The sequence below is a fragment of the Callithrix jacchus genome, chromosome 9 (assembly GCF_049354715.1).
Source record: "Callithrix jacchus isolate 240 chromosome 9, calJac240_pri, whole genome shotgun sequence".
Classification (NCBI taxonomy): domain Eukaryota; kingdom Metazoa; phylum Chordata; class Mammalia; order Primates; family Cebidae; genus Callithrix; species Callithrix jacchus.
In genome coordinates this window covers 112,188,310-112,206,142 of record NC_133510.1, presented here as the reverse complement: position 1 = coordinate 112,206,142, position 17,833 = coordinate 112,188,310, and the positions used below count along the sequence as shown (strand labels likewise).

The 17,833-nt window shown below is 46.5% G+C and overlaps 2 protein-coding genes across 4 annotated transcripts in view; one reads left to right on the top strand and one right to left on the bottom strand.

Annotated features, from left to right (window-relative positions):
- Positions 1-10,447, bottom strand: part of MYO1H (myosin IH) — a 148,592-nt gene extending 138,145 nt beyond the window's left edge. The window contains exons 1-3 of the mRNA XM_078338167.1: positions 10,444-10,447; positions 9,675-10,288; positions 9,441-9,558 (exon numbers count right to left, since the gene is read on the bottom strand). Coding sequence (XP_078194293.1) covers positions 9,441-9,558; positions 9,675-10,288; positions 10,444-10,447 — 736 coding nt within the window. The remainder of the gene's footprint in view (positions 1-9,440; positions 9,559-9,674; positions 10,289-10,443) is intronic.
- The window catches only part of FOXN4 (forkhead box N4), a 31,575-nt gene continuing 23,415 nt past the window's right edge, over positions 9,674-17,833 (top strand). For 2 of the 3 annotated variants that reach the window (XM_035257517.3, XM_035257514.3), the window contains exons 1-2: positions 10,655-10,820; positions 11,610-11,698. In XM_035257517.3, the coding sequence (XP_035113408.1) occupies positions 11,613-11,698 (86 nt within the window). In that variant the 5' untranslated portion in view covers positions 10,655-10,820; positions 11,610-11,612. Of the gene's footprint in view, positions 9,810-10,654; positions 10,821-11,609; positions 11,699-17,833 lie in introns of those variants that run through there. The other variant, XM_035257515.3, reaches the window with a different exon arrangement.

Sequence of the window (17,833 nt, the reverse complement as noted above, 5' to 3'; positions counted from 1 at the left end):
TTATTTTTTGTAGAGACAGTGTCTCACTACATTTTCCACGCTGGTCTCAAACTCCTGGACCCAAGCTATCTTCCCACCTCAGCTTCCTAAAGCACTGGGATTACAGGCATAAACCACCATGCTTGACCAATAAATTTCATTTTAAATTTACATAGCCCCCTATGGCTCATGGCTGCCATATTAAACAATGAAAGTTTAGCTAATTTAGTAATTAACAGAAAACAAACTGTTTTGTTTCCTCTCCAGCATTCTTAGGTCAGTGGATCTAAGCTGTGGGCAATTTTGCCCCTAAGCCCCAGGGAACATTTATCATTATCTGGAGATAGTTTTGCTCATGATGATGTGGGCAATGGGGGTACCACTAACATCTATTGGCTAGAACCGAGGGAGCCACTACATATCCTGCAAGGCCCAGAAAGTGCCCCCAAACAAAGAATTATCCAGCCCTAAATATCTTTAACACCAAGATTGAGAACTTTGCCACAGGCCTTTCTCATGGTAAGCAAAGGTTTTCCTAACTTATGTAATTGCTATATTCATTTCCTTGGATTAATTGTAGTTAAAAAAAACCCACCACCTAAAAAATTTTTACCAACTTACCCATTTTAAGTGTACAGTTAATTAGTGTAACAATCACCTTGTGCACCGATCTCCAGAAGTTTTTCATCTTGAAAATCTGAAACACTCTACTAACAGGTAGAGAGTTGAAGTCTGTGTCTTCATCATCTGTCTATCTCTAGCAATCTTCAACCTATCTCTACCAATAGGTAGAGTTTAACGAAACGAGTGCTCCCCTTTTTCCCCTTCCTCCAGCACCCTGACAACTACCATTTTAATTTCTCAATCTGACTACTCTGCATATCTCATATAAGTCGAATCAGTCTGTGTTTTTTGTGACAAGTTCATTTCCCTTAGTGTAATGTCTTCAAAGTTCATCTATGCTGTTGCATGTGCCAAATTTCCTTGTTAAGATGGAATAATATTCCATTGCATGGAGACGCCACGTTTCGTTTATCCATTCACCTGTTGATGGGTACTTGGGTTGCTGGGTTGCTTCCACCTTTTGGTTATTGTGAATAAGTGCTGATATGAACATGGATATGCAAATATCTCTTTGAGATCCTACTTTCTGTTGTTTTGGGTATATGCTTAGAACATGGATGTATCATTTTCTTATTTAAATACACTTTTTGGTTTTGAATGATTTTAGAATGACAGAAAAGTTGCAAAGAAAATACAGAGCCCCCATATGCCCCTCACCTGACTTCTCCTCCCCTCACTCACCCATCATCTCACATTACCATGGTACATTGATTACAAGTAAGACCCACTTTGGCACAGTCCTATCTGAACTCCAGATTTGATTTGGACTTGACCACCTTCCCCAGAAATGTTCTCTTCCTGCTGCAGGACCCAGCCCAGGGCGCCACATTGCGTTTCATAGTCATGCCCACCCAGTCGCCTCTGCACTGGAACAGTGTCTCCTGCTTTGTTTTTTCATGACCTTGACAATTTTGAAGTGTGTTGGTCAAGTCTATTGCAGAATGGGCCTCAATTTGGGGTTCTCTGATATTTTTCTATGAGATGACTGGGGTTATGGAGGTGAAGCACCTCTGTGCCTTCATCATACATCGGGGAAGCATGAAAGCCACTGACGGTGCTGCTGACCTTAACCTTCAGCACCTGGTCAAGGTCATGTGTGCCAACCTGCTCCACTGTAAAGCTACTTTTTATTCCCCTCCATACTCTGTTCTTTGGAGGCCAGTCATCAAGACCAGCCCAACAGTGAAGGGAAGGAGTGAAGGAAAAATTAGCCTCCACCTTCTAGGAGAAGGAGCAACTCAATTTAGTATTTGGGATTCTTTTCTAAGAAATATTTGTTTCTTCTCCTCCATGCAACTATTTCTCCAATCAGTATATAGTCACAGATACTTGTTTTACACTTTGGATAATAACCTAAATTCGTTCAGCTGTGACCACTCGTTGCTTTTTTAAGCTATGTACCAACAAGTATATGTTTTACATTCGATACTTTAATGTATGTTTTAAATCTGATTGAAACAGACATTTTCCAAGGAATAAATCTTGCTGCACAATGTTATAAATGTCATTGATAACTGTGACAATAAAGGCTACCCTGGTTATTCTGAACAAGATGTTATACAAACCCAGTGCCTGAGACATAGTCGAAATAAAGACCAGTTGCACCGCACCTCTAGAATTATCCCTGAGAAGCTTACAAGCATCCCCTCAAGACAGAGCTGTTAAACCCTTCTGGGAGGGTAATTAATTAGTCCAATGGAGAGGACATTGTCATTAATACTCAGCTGGCCCAACGCTGGCCCAAATCCCTGGCTGGGTTCAGGGATAAGCAATGAAACCAGGGTGGAGGCTACATCCCTAAAAGGAAACAAAGCTCTGTCTTCAGCCAGACACAGACATCCAGGTTCAACACTGCCTGTACTTTTATTTTGCTGTGAGACCTGTATCAAAAAGGTGGGTGGAAAAAGAATATTTAGGATAAACAACAGTTCATTGGAATAAATGTTTGTTTCTGGAGAAGCCCTGAAAAAAGCCAAGGAAGCATGCTCTTTCAGGCATTCAGGCTTTGGTTTTTCTCTGAGAATGTACTCTCCTGATTGCAAAATTATTTCTCATCTTTGCACCTGAAATCAATCAGAGATTAGGAAGAGAACTTATTCGCAGCTAAATTACTATTGAAATGGTTATTCTCTGATTTAAATTTTCAGTGAATTGGGTGAGATACTGTCTCTTTAAAAAATTACTTAAGCACTTTGGGAGGCCGAGGCAGGTGGATCACGAGGTCAAGAGATCGAGACCATACTGGTCAACATGGTGAAACCCCGTCTCTACTAAAAGTATTTAAAAAATTAGCTGGGCATGGTGGCGTGTGCCTGTAATCCTAGCTACTCGGGAGGCTGAGGCAGGAGAATTGCCTGAACCCAGGAGGTGGAGGTTGCGGTGAACCGAGATCGAGCCATTGCACTCCAGCCTGGGTAACAAGAGCGAAACTCCGTCTCAAAAAAAGAAAAAAAATTACTTAAATGGAAACAGACTTATTATTTGGTTATTTCAGTCTCCGGCACACACTGGCTGGCCACTACTGTAAAGCGATCTGCATTCAAGATCGTGTGTGTAAGTGTGCCGTTTTCATTCTCAACATCAAGCATGTCATGGAGTTTGCAGTGAGTGACTCAGGCAAATGACAGTTTCAAAATCATGAGAACTGTACTTCATAGTCCTTTTCATCTCAAGGACAGATTAATTTTTGAGGCAATCAACACATCCCAGCTCATGCAACATATGACAACTTCCTTCCTGATGATTAGTGAATCTGCAGGTATTGGTTTTGATAATGAACTATCAGCAGAGCACATCTACCAAACCCTCACTGCCTCCTCCACTGTGCAGTCGCTCTTTAAACAAAAATGGAATCTAAGCACTAACGCTAAGCACACTGAAAGAACATTTCTACATATGCACTTGGTAGGTTTCAAAGCTCACAGAACAGACGGCAGAATTTCACATAGGAAAGGTGATGAAACACACATTCTTAGGAACCTGAGGGTCCCAAACAAGTCAGGCGCTAGGACCTCCACTGTATTCTCCAGGCCCAAGTTGTGGAGGTCTTTTTGTCCGTTACACCCATGCATGTAATCAGCGATTGTTCCCATTGTAAATCCCAGATTCACCATCTGTATGCTCCAAAAGGCTGGGGGATTGTTAATACCCCGTCCCTATGGGATTAATCTGCAATTTCACACTAAATGATTTTTAAGTATAATTTGTCACAATGATACAACATTACCATTTCTAAAACAAACAGCCAGGATTGTGATGAGGAAACCATCTGGGGAGTGCTACACTGGAACAGGTTTCTATGCCACGGTTTCACGTTCACCTCACTTTAGACACAAATGGGAAGAGATGGGAAAAGCTCCATCTAGAACCTTGGGAACGGGCTGCTGGTAAGTGAGCACGCCACTTTTTGTGACTGGGGAACATGATCCCAACACACAATCGTGAGAAGACTGAAAGAAAGTTCTCTAAACAGTTCTTTAATACTACTCAGGGTTGCTGGATGTTTGCAGTGAAAAGTACAAGTTTGGATTCTCTGTTGGGCCACGAACGATTTAAAAAGGCCCTTTTGTGGACAAAGGAAGAACTCCCCTGCACCCAAATCAGTCTGGGACATAAAGAGGTGACTGGAAGCATGCAGACATTAAGCATTTTCATGTATCACTCTCATTTTTGTCTTAGTTTATTCCACAAAGGATATTATTCTAATCAAAAGTTACCCAAGAATTTCAAAATATATTACACATATGAGTATACTTATTTGAAATCAAGTCTAAACAAAGCAAGAGCACCAAACACCTACCTCACAGCATCACAAGGTTAGTCAGAACAAGATGTACAGAACTTAGCACATTGTTGGGCAGAGTAAGTTCTTTGAAAGGATAGCTTATTCTTTTTATTAGCTACCGACAATTTTCCTTAGATTTTGATGGCAACATGGACATAGAAAACATTTTACTTGTGTCTCCACTGTATTATAAGACCAAAGAAAGACATGTTCCAAGACAAATGGCAAAGGCCCAGCACAAAAGCCTTGGGATTGGGTGCTGAGGACTGGTGGGGTCTGGGGCATACTGAAAAGCAGTCCTGTAGCAGGAGGCAGCTGCACTCCATCCCATCTGATAGCTATCTGAAGGGATCGTGGGCCTGGCTTGGCCAACGTTTCCGTTAAAGAAAAAAACCCCGACATGTAGAATTTTAAAATGCTGGCATCTAATTCAAAATTTTAAAAAGAAAACCTGTGAGCCAAGCAAAGCTTGTCTGTGGCTGAATGTGGCCTGTAGATCCCTGGCTCAGGATCCCCGATTTAAAAAAGAATAGGAAAACACATACAAAGAAAATAGAGTAATAGTCCCAGTCTGTCTAATAATGTAGACCCAGATTAGATATGGAATTATACATAAATGTACCTATAACATAGGTCCAGAGGCTAGAGCAATCATCCTGCACAATATGAGAAAATAACACTAAAAGAGATACACAAAGTGGCCAGATTCAATCAGCTACAGAATTCAGAGGCAAGACAGCTTTTCCTCAATTGGTGATTGGTGAATGACATTTCCTGATGGAAAAATGAAGGCAAGGTCTGAGATTGGGTGAGGGGATGGATTCAGGGCAGAAGACAAGGGCTCTGAATATTTTTATTTTATTTTTGAGACGGGGTCTTGGTCTGTAGCCCAGGCTGGAGTGCAGTGGCATGATCATGGCTCACTGCAGCCTCCGCATCCTGGGCTCAAGTGATCCTGAGTAGCTAGAACTATAGACAGACACCACCACACCTGGCTAATTGTTGTATTTTTTTGTAGAGATAGGGTTTTACCATGTAGCCCAGGCTGGTCTTGAATTCCTGGGCTCAAGTGATCTGTCTACCTGAGTGGACCAAAGTGCTGGGATTACAGGTGTGAGCTCAGCCAACTTGATTATTCTTTACTTTTTTTGGGCCAATCTAGCTATAGAACAAGGAGAAGCGCCTTTAGAACCAGAGTCACCTGGAAACACAGCCCCAGCCCTTGCTTGTCAACAAGAAATACCACCACTCATCTTTAAACCTCTCCCAGCCCCGAAAGATGAGTGGTGGTATTTCTTGTTGACAGATGGGGAAGTGAGAGTGGAGGGAATAACCTGTCCAGAACCACTCAGCCAGGGGGACTAAGAGAGGGACAGCTTTGAGACTGGAACCTGGTCTGCCTCACAATGGGGCCATCAGGAAGCCCTTTTCCTAGAGGGCTGCCACTCCCTTGAAAGAGTCTGCTAGCAGCTGGGAATGGGTGGTTTTGAGCAAATATTCTAATTTATATGGAGAATCACCGGGTTAACATGACATGGATTATTCACTTGCCAACAATAAAACATGCTTAAGGTTAAGATGAAGCCAGTTTGTTATATCTTTGATGATTCAGAAGATATCTCAATTTTTCAGAGCCTGGTATAAATTGGGGGCATAACAATGTAGCTATGCAGTAATACCAGTCAAGAGACAGCCCAGATTTTTTTTAGGAAGCTTAAAAAAAAAAAAAAAAGGCTGGGAACGGTGACTCATGCCTGTAAACCCAGCATTTTGGGAGGCCAAGGTGGGCAGATCACTTGAGGTCAGGAGTTCTAGACCAGCCTGGGCAATATGGTGAAACCCCATCTCTACTAAAAATACAAATATTAGCCAGGCATAATGGTAAACACCTGTAATCCCAGCTACTCCAGAGGATGAGGCAGGAGAATTGCTTGAACCTGAGAGGCAGAGGTTGCAGTGACCCAAGATCTCACCACTTCACTCCAGCCTGGGCAAAAAGAGTGAAACTCTCTCTAAAAAAAAAAAAAATCTGGAAAACAGAAACAATCCAAAGAAAACACTTTTCATAAAGGAACGTCTGGACATATTGACTAAAAAAACACAAAATTAAATGAGATTATAAAAGGAAGAAAAATAATTTTTTTTAAAGAAATGCTTATGCAACTTGCCCAGTGCACATTAGGGGATCATAGTCCTTAACAGGCTTGTTTTTGTTAGCTGCTGTCCACCTTTTTGGGAAGTGGAACTGAACAATGATGGAGCTGGATCTGGTCTGAGGTGGTAGGATATCACAAGGGTGCAAAGACATTATAGTATTCCCTTCCTGGAAACATCCAAGGGTTTAGCATCCCCTTATTAAATAAGACATACGACAACAATGATAAGCAGTACTTTCACAATCACTTTACCAAAGAGAACGATAATACACACATCAGTCATGCTAACAGCAGAGGAGGGGAGTGACCAGTGTATCTGCACGGTCTCCCAAAGGGGGAAAAATCACCTGTGCTCCCATCTTCCTACGCTGTTGTTAGACAGCCAATGGTGGCTCCACAGTGCTACGGAACTGTACATCTTAGGAAATCAGTCAGAAATTACTCGCATGCACTTTGGAGAAGGGACACTGAATAAATTCTTGTGAGAACTTGTGAGTTTTTTCGTTTGTTTTTGAGATAGGTTCTCACTCTGTTGCCCAGGCTGAAGTGCAGTAATGCATTCTCAGCTCATTGCAGCCTTGACCTCCAGGAGCTCAAGCAATCCTCCCACCTCAGCCTCCCAAGTAGCCGGGACTACAAGCATGCACCACCATGCCTGGGTCATTTTTTGTTTATTTCTTTTTGTAGAGACCAAGTCTCACCATGTTGCCCAGGCTGGTCTCAAACTGCTGAGTTCAAGTATCCACCTGCCTTGGCCTCCCAAAGTGCAGGGATTACAGGCCTGAGTCACTTTACCCAGCCTCCACTGAGAACTTTCTTATAAGAAAATATCACCTAGTTTTTAGGAATTGACAAAACAAGGGGAAAAAGTGCCTATAAATCTCCAGAGTACCTACTCTGTGCCAGACACAGCCCAGGGTGCTGTGGCCCTGGAGGGTTCTAGTCTAATATTTCACAGGAAAAAAAATGACCTTGGTATTTCTGCTTCATAGACATGCCCTGTAGCTCACTAAACCAAGCCAGTGGTCAGGGTCAAAGAAAGAGATCTGATAACTGCTACAAATCACGTATTCCAGACCTCTCTCCCTTTTCCTCTTCACCACTGGAAAACTAGACCAATAAGCAATGCAAAAGGACTTAGGAAAAAGGAGAAGAAATGGTCATGACCTGTTAATAAAACTGAATTTTTCGATCACATAAAACCTGCTTTCAGCTTGCCAGGTGAGTTAATATTCTTACTCCTTCAGTATAAACACTGTTCCTACACATTGCATGCGAGGAACTGGTGTTCCCAGTTATGACTGAGTTCGTTTAGAAGCTTATCAGCATCATAAACAGATATTTCTTACATAGCCATGGACACCTTAGCTCTGAATAGACCATACAGATAACAGATCAGGCAGATGACTACACTGCTTAACTATCAAACCTAAGCAACCAAGACCCAGATTAGAGCATTTTCCACTGCATAGAACTGGAGAGGAAAGCCAAAGCCACATACCTATTGCTTTTTCTCTCTTCTGCAAGATTTCCTGTATAACCAGAGGTCTGGTAAATTGGGCTTATGTTGGGCCTCGTAGAAATCGTGCTAATAGGGAATCTGAAATACATTTGCAAAATGAGGACCGATACAAGGCCTGGGATCCTCTCCCTACACCAGAGCAAAGGATAATGTGGAATGAAGCTATGGAAGCAGGTGAATTTCACATTCTTAATTTAAACAAGAAAAAAAAAAGGTGGATATTGACCACCTTTAGCTCAGTAAAAGCATCACCTGGTATGAATGTCCTCATTTGCTCTACCATAAAATCACCTGAGGCACTTGTTAAAAAAGAAAGGTTCCTAAGACTTGCATTTAATAGTTCTGATGTCATCCAGGTGGGTTACAAATGAAAAATGCCATGGATTTATAAAAAGGAAAACTATAGTGATCTAACAAAGCGAAAGAAGTGTTTCTGGTAAGTTCCCTGGGTTTTGTAGCAGTAGGTATTTCAGTGGCAATGTTTGCACCAATTCACCAACCAGTCCTGAAGCAGCGAACTCAAAAATCGCAATTTTTTAATTAAATGACCTCCCCAAACACCCTCAATCTCTCGCCCTCCTCCTTTTTTTGGTGGAGGGGCTTTTGGTGAAGGATTCTTGCTTTTTTTTTTTTTCTGTATCTCATGAGTCTACAGAACTCACAGACTGGATACCTTTTGTTTTAAACACTTGACTGAATCCATCAGCTTTCGGAAGAGACAATTTCTTTCCAAATCCTTCTGAAGATATAAAATTATTCCTTATTGAAAAGGACTGTGACCTCAAAAGGAGGTTGTCAAGTCACCCACGTTTCCTTACAACTCCAAGAAGGATTAACAGAAAAAAACCCAAATGCTTTGAATGCTTACAACTTGACTGGTGAATTAATTATATGTCATTCAGGGACATTCAAAGCAACATAAACTATGTAAACCACTTTCCTAACCGGTCAAAACACAAATATTAAATACATGTATGTCAGGGGGAGAGGAAAACTGATAGTTTCATGACTGTGACCTCAACCAACATCTGTAAACTACATCTTTTTTCTCCCTAGAGAATGAAAGCTGATCTATTTACTCCTGGTAGAGAAGAAAGAAGGACGGATGTCCAGGTGCTACCAGAAAACCATTCGTGAGGACATGGACCAGTGCCAAGGTCACAGCCCACCTGAATAGAACTTGAAATCCAGGCACACCCAGTCCAGGGGAGCCCTGGGTTCTTGCTGAACTTAAAACACCGGGGTTTAAAAAAAAAAAAAAGAAAAAAGTTTCACAGACACAGGTGTGGGGAGGCCTGTGCCCTGCCCGCTGCTAGGTAGACACGCGAGGACAGCCTCAAAACAACTCCAGACGCTTCCGGTGCGTGAACCTCACTCGGCGGGGGCGGCGCAGACGTCCACGTGCGGCACGGGAGCTGCGGAGGTGCTGGAGCCCGCGCTTTTGCCCGTACGTCCCCGACCCCCTCACTGCCGTTCGGGGCTCCGGGTTCCCCCTATGCAAAAGGGGGACCGTGCTATGTCATCAAGGACAGATGCGAAGAAGACCCCAGAAGGCGGCGTCAATAAGTAACGAAAGAGTAAGGTCGGCTGCGCCTGTTACCGACGCTACCGAAGCAATTACTGCAACCGAGGCTCCAGAATTAGAGCGCCGGAAATGCAAACTTTCCAGGGGACCAAATTCATCCAAGCCCCCTAAGGAGACCGAGGAGACCTCTGCCCGCGCTGGGCCCCGCCGCCGACTCAGGTCCGCGCCACCTTTCCCGCGGCGGGCGCCAGGCGGGGCGGGGCAGCGGCGGCGCGGGCCGGGCGGCGGGGAAGGGCGGGAGCGCGGGCGCACCCGCGGGCCACTGCCCCAAACGGTTGCGCTGGGCTCGCGGCGCGGGACCCCGAGCACCGCAGCCTCCGCCACCGCGAGAGCCACTTCACCTCGGTCGTCGGGGCTCCCTGGGCAGCCGAGCCCCGCCGCGCTAGCTCCGGGCGGGCTCACCCTCCGCGCGGGACAGGGGGGTGCGGCGCGCAGTCCCGGCGCTCTCCTCGCCTCGCCGCCGCGCTCGGCCCGGGCCCCCCCCTCGTGGCGCCGGCAGGTGGAGGCGCCCCGTGCCCCGCTCCGCAGCCCCCTCCCGCCGCGCGCCAGCCCGCGCGGGCGCAACTTTCTTAAAGGGACAGGTAGCCCGAATCCGCGTCCACCTGGGGCCCCGTCTCTGCCTCCAGGCTGGTCCCGCGCTTTGGGGGAGAAAGGGGGCTGCCACAGATCTCTCCGCCCGCCCGCCCGCCTCGTTTGTCCCAGGCCAGGGACAGATTACAAGTTTTAATACACCCAGTCTCCTTTTGCAAACTTAATTCCCTTGGCCGAAATCACCCTCCCGCTGCTCCTCAACGCATGCTCGCGGGCGTGCAGTTGTTACTGTTGGCAAAGTTTGAAGAGGGGTGTCCCTACCGCTTAACTCCTCTGGCCCATCCCCCTCACACACACACCCAGAACCCCGGAGCGTGGAAGGCTCGCGGCTGCTGGGAAACACCCGCTGCAATCCCCTTGACCCTGCCCTGTAACTGACCCTTGGGGAAAAGCCCCCCGCACTGCTACTGCGCATGCTCTGAGCTGGACAGCTCCAGAGAGGGAAATTTAAAAACGGTTCGAGCTGCGACGGCGGCCAAATTGCGGAACGCGAGGGGCGAGCGCGAGGGAGCCCCCCTCCGGAACCCCTGCCCGCCCCAGGAGCGCCGGCAGCGGCGGCCCCGCGAGGATCGGCTTCAGGTACCGCCTTGCAGGGTCGGCTTTGCTCCCTCCTCCCGGGCAGTGCCGGGTATTGCATTTCGAGGATAGAAACCCAGGCTCGGGCTACGGGGCCGCCTCCCTCTGCTTCCTTTTCCTCCTTCCTGGGAATCCCTCGATGGCTTTAGGGGCGGAACTGAGAGCCTTTGGTGGGCTTTTATGTTGGTTCAGGCTTGGAGTTTGAGAAACTTAGGGAACTCAAAGATTTTTATTTTTTAAGGGAGTGTTTGTGTGTTGCGGGGGTGGGGGCAGTTGGATTGGTTTTCCAGTAAGGGCTTGTGGCATTTCTGAAGGCATTTCCAGGGCGGGAGCTTTCGGGGATTATTCCCTTTGCAAGCGGGAATTTGTTCCCCCAGAGAAACCATACATGTCACATCCAGCTGCCCCTTATTTTCAAAGTGATCATAACCAAACTGAGGTTGAAAATATAAGGCTTGGAAGGAAATCGGTTTTTCTGATTCCTGTTTTGTGAGTTTACATTTTTCACGGTTTGACATTTGGATTCTAGAGGCTTCCCCTGCCTTTCCCCCATTAATTCGAAAGAACCTGGAATTTCTTTTCATTCTCTTCATTTGCTTCTAAGAGCCTGTAGAATTGCCCTGGGAAAGTGACCTGAGATGCCCAGGAATCCTCTAGAACTTTTTTCCTTTAAAGAAAACAAAAAAGTGTTCTGTGAGTTCCATCTTTCTGAATTGTGGGAAAATTGTGGGTTTCTGCCCTGTCCATATCGTCGCTGATGGGAGCTTTGTTTTCTGCTTGTCTTTTCCTAAGGAGATGATAGAAAGTGACATCTCATCTATAATGTCAGGAATTATTCGAAACTCAGGGCAAAATCACCACCCCTCTCCACAGGAATACAGGTGAGGGATCCAACAATAACAAACGATCTATTTTTGAATTGCTGAAAGTGTGTATATGCTGTCTATGGTTTCTGAAACTCCCCAAGAACTATTGCTATGTTCAATTCTGTGATTTTTGCAGGAGAGCTGGAAGGTCTTGATTTCAAAGTTGGTCTTGCTAAGGGTGTCTGGGCCACAGTCTGGCCCAGTGGGACCACAAAATGTCTGCTGTCTCCTGTCCCCTCCAAAAGAGGTCCCTTTCTGCATTTGGCACTTGATACTGTTTGGGCATCCTGGTGAATGTTAAGATGAAAACAGCAGCTACTGCTTCCCCTCCGGTAGCCTTAATGGAGGCTCTAGGAAATGCTTCCCCCCATCCCCTCCAAAAAAAACCTTCTGGGAGTACTTGGCTTATACCCTCCATGGTTGTTAAGAAAGTAGTCAGATCCGCTGTGTTCTCAGCCAGGCCGTGTGACATTCAGTAAATCCTTTGCCCTGGGCCTTACTTCCTCATTCTTTAAATGATCCTGTTGAATTGGATGATCTTGAGGTTTCTTCTAGGCCTCCTGTGTTTGAAGAGTAAATTAGATGGAAACTGAGGCCAAAATAAATTATTTCTTGAAACAGGGTGAAGCAAGGTACCAGTGAGAGGATGCATGGGAAGCCTTCAGAGCCCTTCTCTTTTTTTTTTTTTTTTTTTTTTGTCTTCAAACCTCATAGCTGAAAAGGCCTTTAGGGGTCCACCAGTCTGTGCATTGCCTCTTTTTTTAATAGTTGGGGAAACTCAGGCTAAGAAAGGAGAAAGGGCTTGTCCACAGTCCCCAGGAGGGAAAAGGAGGAAAAGGAAGGACCTAGAGTCCCCTCATAGCTTCTCTCCCCTTAAGGCCAGGGAGGCCTGACCTGGTTTCCAGGGCTCCCCTGACAAAGCAAGCAACGTGTCTGTAGGTTGAGGGGGCACCGTCCAGATTATGGAATGGGGACAGGACCAGGGCTGGCCTGGGAAGAGCCGGCTGTCACCTCCGATCAGTCCTGTTTACCCAGGGGTTGTCTGGCCCCCCGGGGTCACTGCAACTCACCAGCAGTGCCTGCTGGGGCAGACCACAGCTCCCAATTAGAGGGAGGCTGCTTCCTGAGGGCTGTGGGCCTGGAGGCTGCCTTCTGAGATCCAAATGAGGACACAGATTCAAACAGATATTTGCAGAGAGCCTGCTATGTGCAGAGCTGGGGCCAGGTACGTGGAGGTTTGCAAGCACCTAATGTGCGCCATCCCCCATCACTCACCTCATCTCGGGAGGCTGCTCTGATGAATCCTGTTGTACAGGTGAGGAAATTGAGGCTTGGAAAAATGGCTTCTCCGAAGACCACACAGCCAAGGGCCTCTAGGCTTCCTTCCACACTCACAGGGTTTAAATATTGCCAGGTGAGTTAGTGGCAGTGTAAGGGTTAACAGTTTAGGCTCTCAAGTCCATTCTAATCCAAACTTCTCTGCCTGTGTGGAGCTCTCTGAGCCTCAGCTTCTTCATCTGTAGAATGGGGATAGAAATAGCACCTACTGCCTGGAATTGTTATGACAATTTAGTAATCATTTCTGGCTCTCCTTTTCACCAATTATGGGCAAATTCACCTGTGAACTTCCATAGTTTTGTACAACGGGGTTACTAAAAGCTACCTCTGGAGGGTTAAATGAGGTATGTGCTATATTATCTACGAAGGTACCTGACACCCACCAAGCACTGAATGTATCCAAGGTGAATCTACCTCTGCCCTCCTAGCTGCAAGCCTGGGCGAGCTCATCCTTCCTCCAGGCTGGCTTTAAGAGCTCAAAGACATTGAATCTTACTGTTGCCTAAAAGCACCCCTTAAAAATACAGGAGATAGGGGAGTCAGAGAGTCAGAACAATTGCTAGGACTCAGACACGTGCAGGTTCAAAGCCCAGCTTTAGGCAGGACTTGTGACTTGCTTCTGTTTCTCATCTTTAAAATGGGCATAATCAGGGTTCTTCCCTCATGCAGTTGCTGGGAAGATTAAGTAAATAAACTTGTAAAGCAAGAGACACATAATTAGTAGTTGCTGTTGCTGTTACCACTTAGTTACATTAGAGAGTACGGCTTCCTGCCAGAGATGCATCTATGGAGGGCTTTCATGGTGGAAAGTGGGGAGGAACTTAGAGGGAGGGAGAAACCCTGAATCCAGATGCCCAGATGCTGCCCAGGAGGGGTTCCCACCAGACTCAGCCCCGGATTCTTGGCCTGTGCATCTGGGCTACTCGGCTGACAAACTGTATGGGGCACTGAGCAGCTGCCCCTCTCCAAAAACAGGGCAGGGCAAGCAGAGAACTTCTTAGGGGCCTAGCAATCCCTAGGCAGTCTACTGCCCAGCTAGCAGGGGTCAGGGGTGGAGGAGTGGGGAGGAGAGGCAGGCCTGTTCCCATTAGCACAGGATCCAGAGGTGCCCAGGCTCCTGGTCTGGCACAAGCCTTTCCTATTCCTGTGGAGTCAGGGCTGGGTTTTTTTTGGTTTGTTTGTTTGTTTTTGTTTTTTGGTGAGACAGAGTCTCACCCTGTCGCCCAGGCTGGAATGCAGTGGTATGAAATCAGTTCACTGCAACCTCCACCTCCCAGGCTCAAGTGATTCTCCTGTCGCAGCCTCCTAAGTAGCTGGGATTATAGGTGAGAGCAACCACACCCGGCTAATTTTGTATTTTTAGTAGAGACAGGGTTTCAGTGTTGGCCAAGCTGGTCTCAAACTCCTGTCCGCAAGTGACCCGCTCGCCTCAGCCTCTTCCCAAAGTGCTGGAATTATAGGTGTGAACCACTGTGCCCAGCTGTGTTTTCTTATATCCAACAGCAAGAGTATCCAGAAAACAAAATAACATCATAATAACAATAATAATAGTAGCTAGTGGTTCCTTAACCCTTTACTGCCTGCCTGCCCTGTGCCAGGGTCTTGGCGTAAATCCCCATCAAATCCCCCAAACCACCCTATGAGGGTAGCACTCTTGTACCCATTTGGTGAACAAAGAAACCAAGGCTGTGCCTGTTTAAATGGCTCAACAAGATGCCACAGCTTGTGATGGATACAGTGGAGACTTGGCCCCAAATTTGTTGTACCTTGAGAGTATTCATAACCATCATTTGTGACCACTGGCCCCAAGTCCCACTGGCCATGAGCACAGGTGCTGGAACAGAATCAGCTGCTCCTCACCTCACCGCCTGGCCGAGCCATGCCTCTCTCTGAGCCTCAGGTTCTTCATCATGAAATGGGGCCACCAGAGACCCCAACGTGCAGGTTTGCTGGGAGGATTCTGCACCTTCAGTGGGTCAGGGCGTTCAGAGGGGCCTGGGAGAAAGTGTTTTCTTGTGGAGGGGAAGTTTTATGATTAGTGACTCCCTGCTTCCAACCACTCCCATTTTTCTCCCCAAATAATATCCCAGGAGAAGTTTATGGGCTTCTCATTTGCCCTCCCACATCTCCAGAGAAGGGCTCCAAGGACCATGCAGCCTGCTGCTCCAGCCTCTCGGGCAGCCGCCTGGCTTTCCATCCCCCTGGGGCTGAGTTTGGCCGTTAATTTTCAATGGTGTGTGCAGGAGAGCGGGGGTAGCAGCTAGAGGCGGCTGCCCTGTCCCTGGGGAGCTGTCAGGAGTCAGTGGCGGGGCCTAGACAGCAAATTGGCAGCAGCCTCTCAGCTCCGCTGCCGACGCAGGGGCAGGAGACCGGGGGTGGTCCTGACCTCTTGGGCAACGGTAAAAAGGCTCCATGCTCAATGTGGGTTAGCTGCGGTTCTCTCTAGCTTAAGAGGTGGAAGGAAAGTCCAACCTGAAAGGTGCTAAAACAGAGTTATTAAGTACCTAGTGTGTGCCAGGCACCGGCAAAACATCTTAGCAAGGGCAGAGTCTCATTTCATCTTTTTTTTTTTGAGACAGACTCTGGCTCTATAGTCCAGGCTGGAGTGCAGTCATGAGATCTCAGCTTACTACAACCTCTGCCTCCCAGGTTCAAGTGATTCTTCTGCCTCAGCCTCCTGAATAGCTGGGATTACAGATGCCCACCACCATGCCCAGCTAATTTTTGTATTTTTAGTAGAGACGGGGTTTCACCATGTTGTCCAGGCTGGTCTTGAACTCCTGACCTTAAGTGATCCGCCTGCCTCGGCCTCCCAAAGTGCTAGGATTACAGGTGTGCCATTTCTTTACAGTAACAACCATGAGACGGGTACTGACATTATCCCAATTTACAGATAAGGATACTGAGGCCAAAAGACATGACTTGCTCAAAGGTACACATTTATGAAGGGGCAGAACTGTACATTATTAGTCGCCTGCCCCCACCTTTTGGAATTTATTCTAGAGGTCAGGTCCAAAAAGCTCCTTTTACAGTTTGGGAAACTAAGGCCCAGAGAGATGATGGAAGGCAGGCTTCTGGCTTCTTGGACGCTCACCTTTTCCCAGGGCCACCAAGCTCAGTGGTCCTCCTTCAGGATCCTCATGCTGGATGTTCACTTCCCAAAATCTCAGCCCCTGCTCTAAGAAATGAGGCCACCTTGGGGGAAAGCCCTTCCGCTCTCTAGATGGTGGTTCTCTTATCTGTAAACTGCAATGCTGGGCACATGGTAGATAAAAATTAATACATATTTACTGGATAGATGGATGAGTGGACAAATATCACATGAAAATAACATATCCATGGAAACACAGGCTTCATGTTCAAGGGATGATACATTTCTCTTGAACCCACACTGTGTGTGGGGATAGTTTCCACCATGTGGCTTCACCCATCAGTTGTGATCTCCTTGGAAGGGGCCCCATTTCTCAAGGGCAGTAACCATCCGGATGCCTTCCCTTCCCTTCACCCTCAGGGTGGAGAAAACAGCTCCTCGGGTGACCTTATGGGCAAGGAAGATAAGTAGCCTCTCTTCAGTTCACAGTCCAGCTCTCTATCCAGGTCTTTCGGTTTCATCCCTAAAAAACGTGTGCATGTGCGCGCGCGCGCGCACACACACACACACACACACACACACACACACACGTCCCAAGCCAACACTTGTTCTGAAAAGGAAAGACTTTTATCCAAATTCCTAATCAGATCATTTCACACTACACTCACTGTTGGCCAAGTTGCTAAGTTGTGTTTTATTTTCTTTTTCCTGTACGTGGTCACAAAAGATGTGTTAGCTAAATAAACATCTCCATGAAACAATTAATCCCTCTTTGTGTAATGGTTGGACTGGGAACAAGAACAGCGTTCAGTGATGTAACAATTTCTTACCAACCACATCTCAAGAAAGCAGGTGAAACCTTGTAGTAATCAGGGTGGAGTTGCTACCCAGGTTGGGCGGGACATGTCTCTGAACCCCTGACGTGGTACCTGATCCCCACCCTGAGACAATATTTGTCAGACAGACCCCTCCTAAATGACAATGCAGAGAAGAGAATGAAGTGGAAAGAAAGAAATTGGTCTGAGCTCCTACTATGTGTCTGGCTTTGTCTTATAGGTTACCTGATCTTATCCTCCCATCTGCCCCCTGTGGTGAGAATTATTATCATTCCATTTTACTTATGAGGAAACTGAGTCACAGAGAGGTGCAGTGACTTGCCCCAAATCACACAGCTACAAAGGGGTTGAGATGGGATTTGAACTAAACTCAAGATGAATATTCTTTCCTCTGTATAATTGCTGTATCAACCTAATGAATCCCAGGGTAGGAAATAAAGAGTTTATTGTGGTCTGGACTTCAGCTATGTAGGTGAGGATTCTCACAGAAACCATAATCCATCCATAAATATGTGTGACCCTGTGTGGGCACCTGCCAGGCTCTTTGGCGAGTTCATTGCATTTCATCTTTATAGTAACAATCACCAGACAGTGGCCATGGGGGTTCAGTTCACACTGCGGGGACAAATATTTGTCAAATGAAAGAATGAAAGGCTCAGAGCTGGCCACTATGGATCTTGTAATGAGGTGTAAGACACATTCATCTTTGTCCTCCTGGCATTTAATATCTAGAAGGGAGGGATGGGTAAGAACAGATGCCTGAGTTCATTAGTGGGTGATCGTGAGTGGTCTGTGCTATGTGTCCATACTGACAACACTAACCATTTCAGGGAAAGGGAAGCCTGGGAGATGCTGGACTATCTGGGAGGGCTTCCTGGGGGAGGT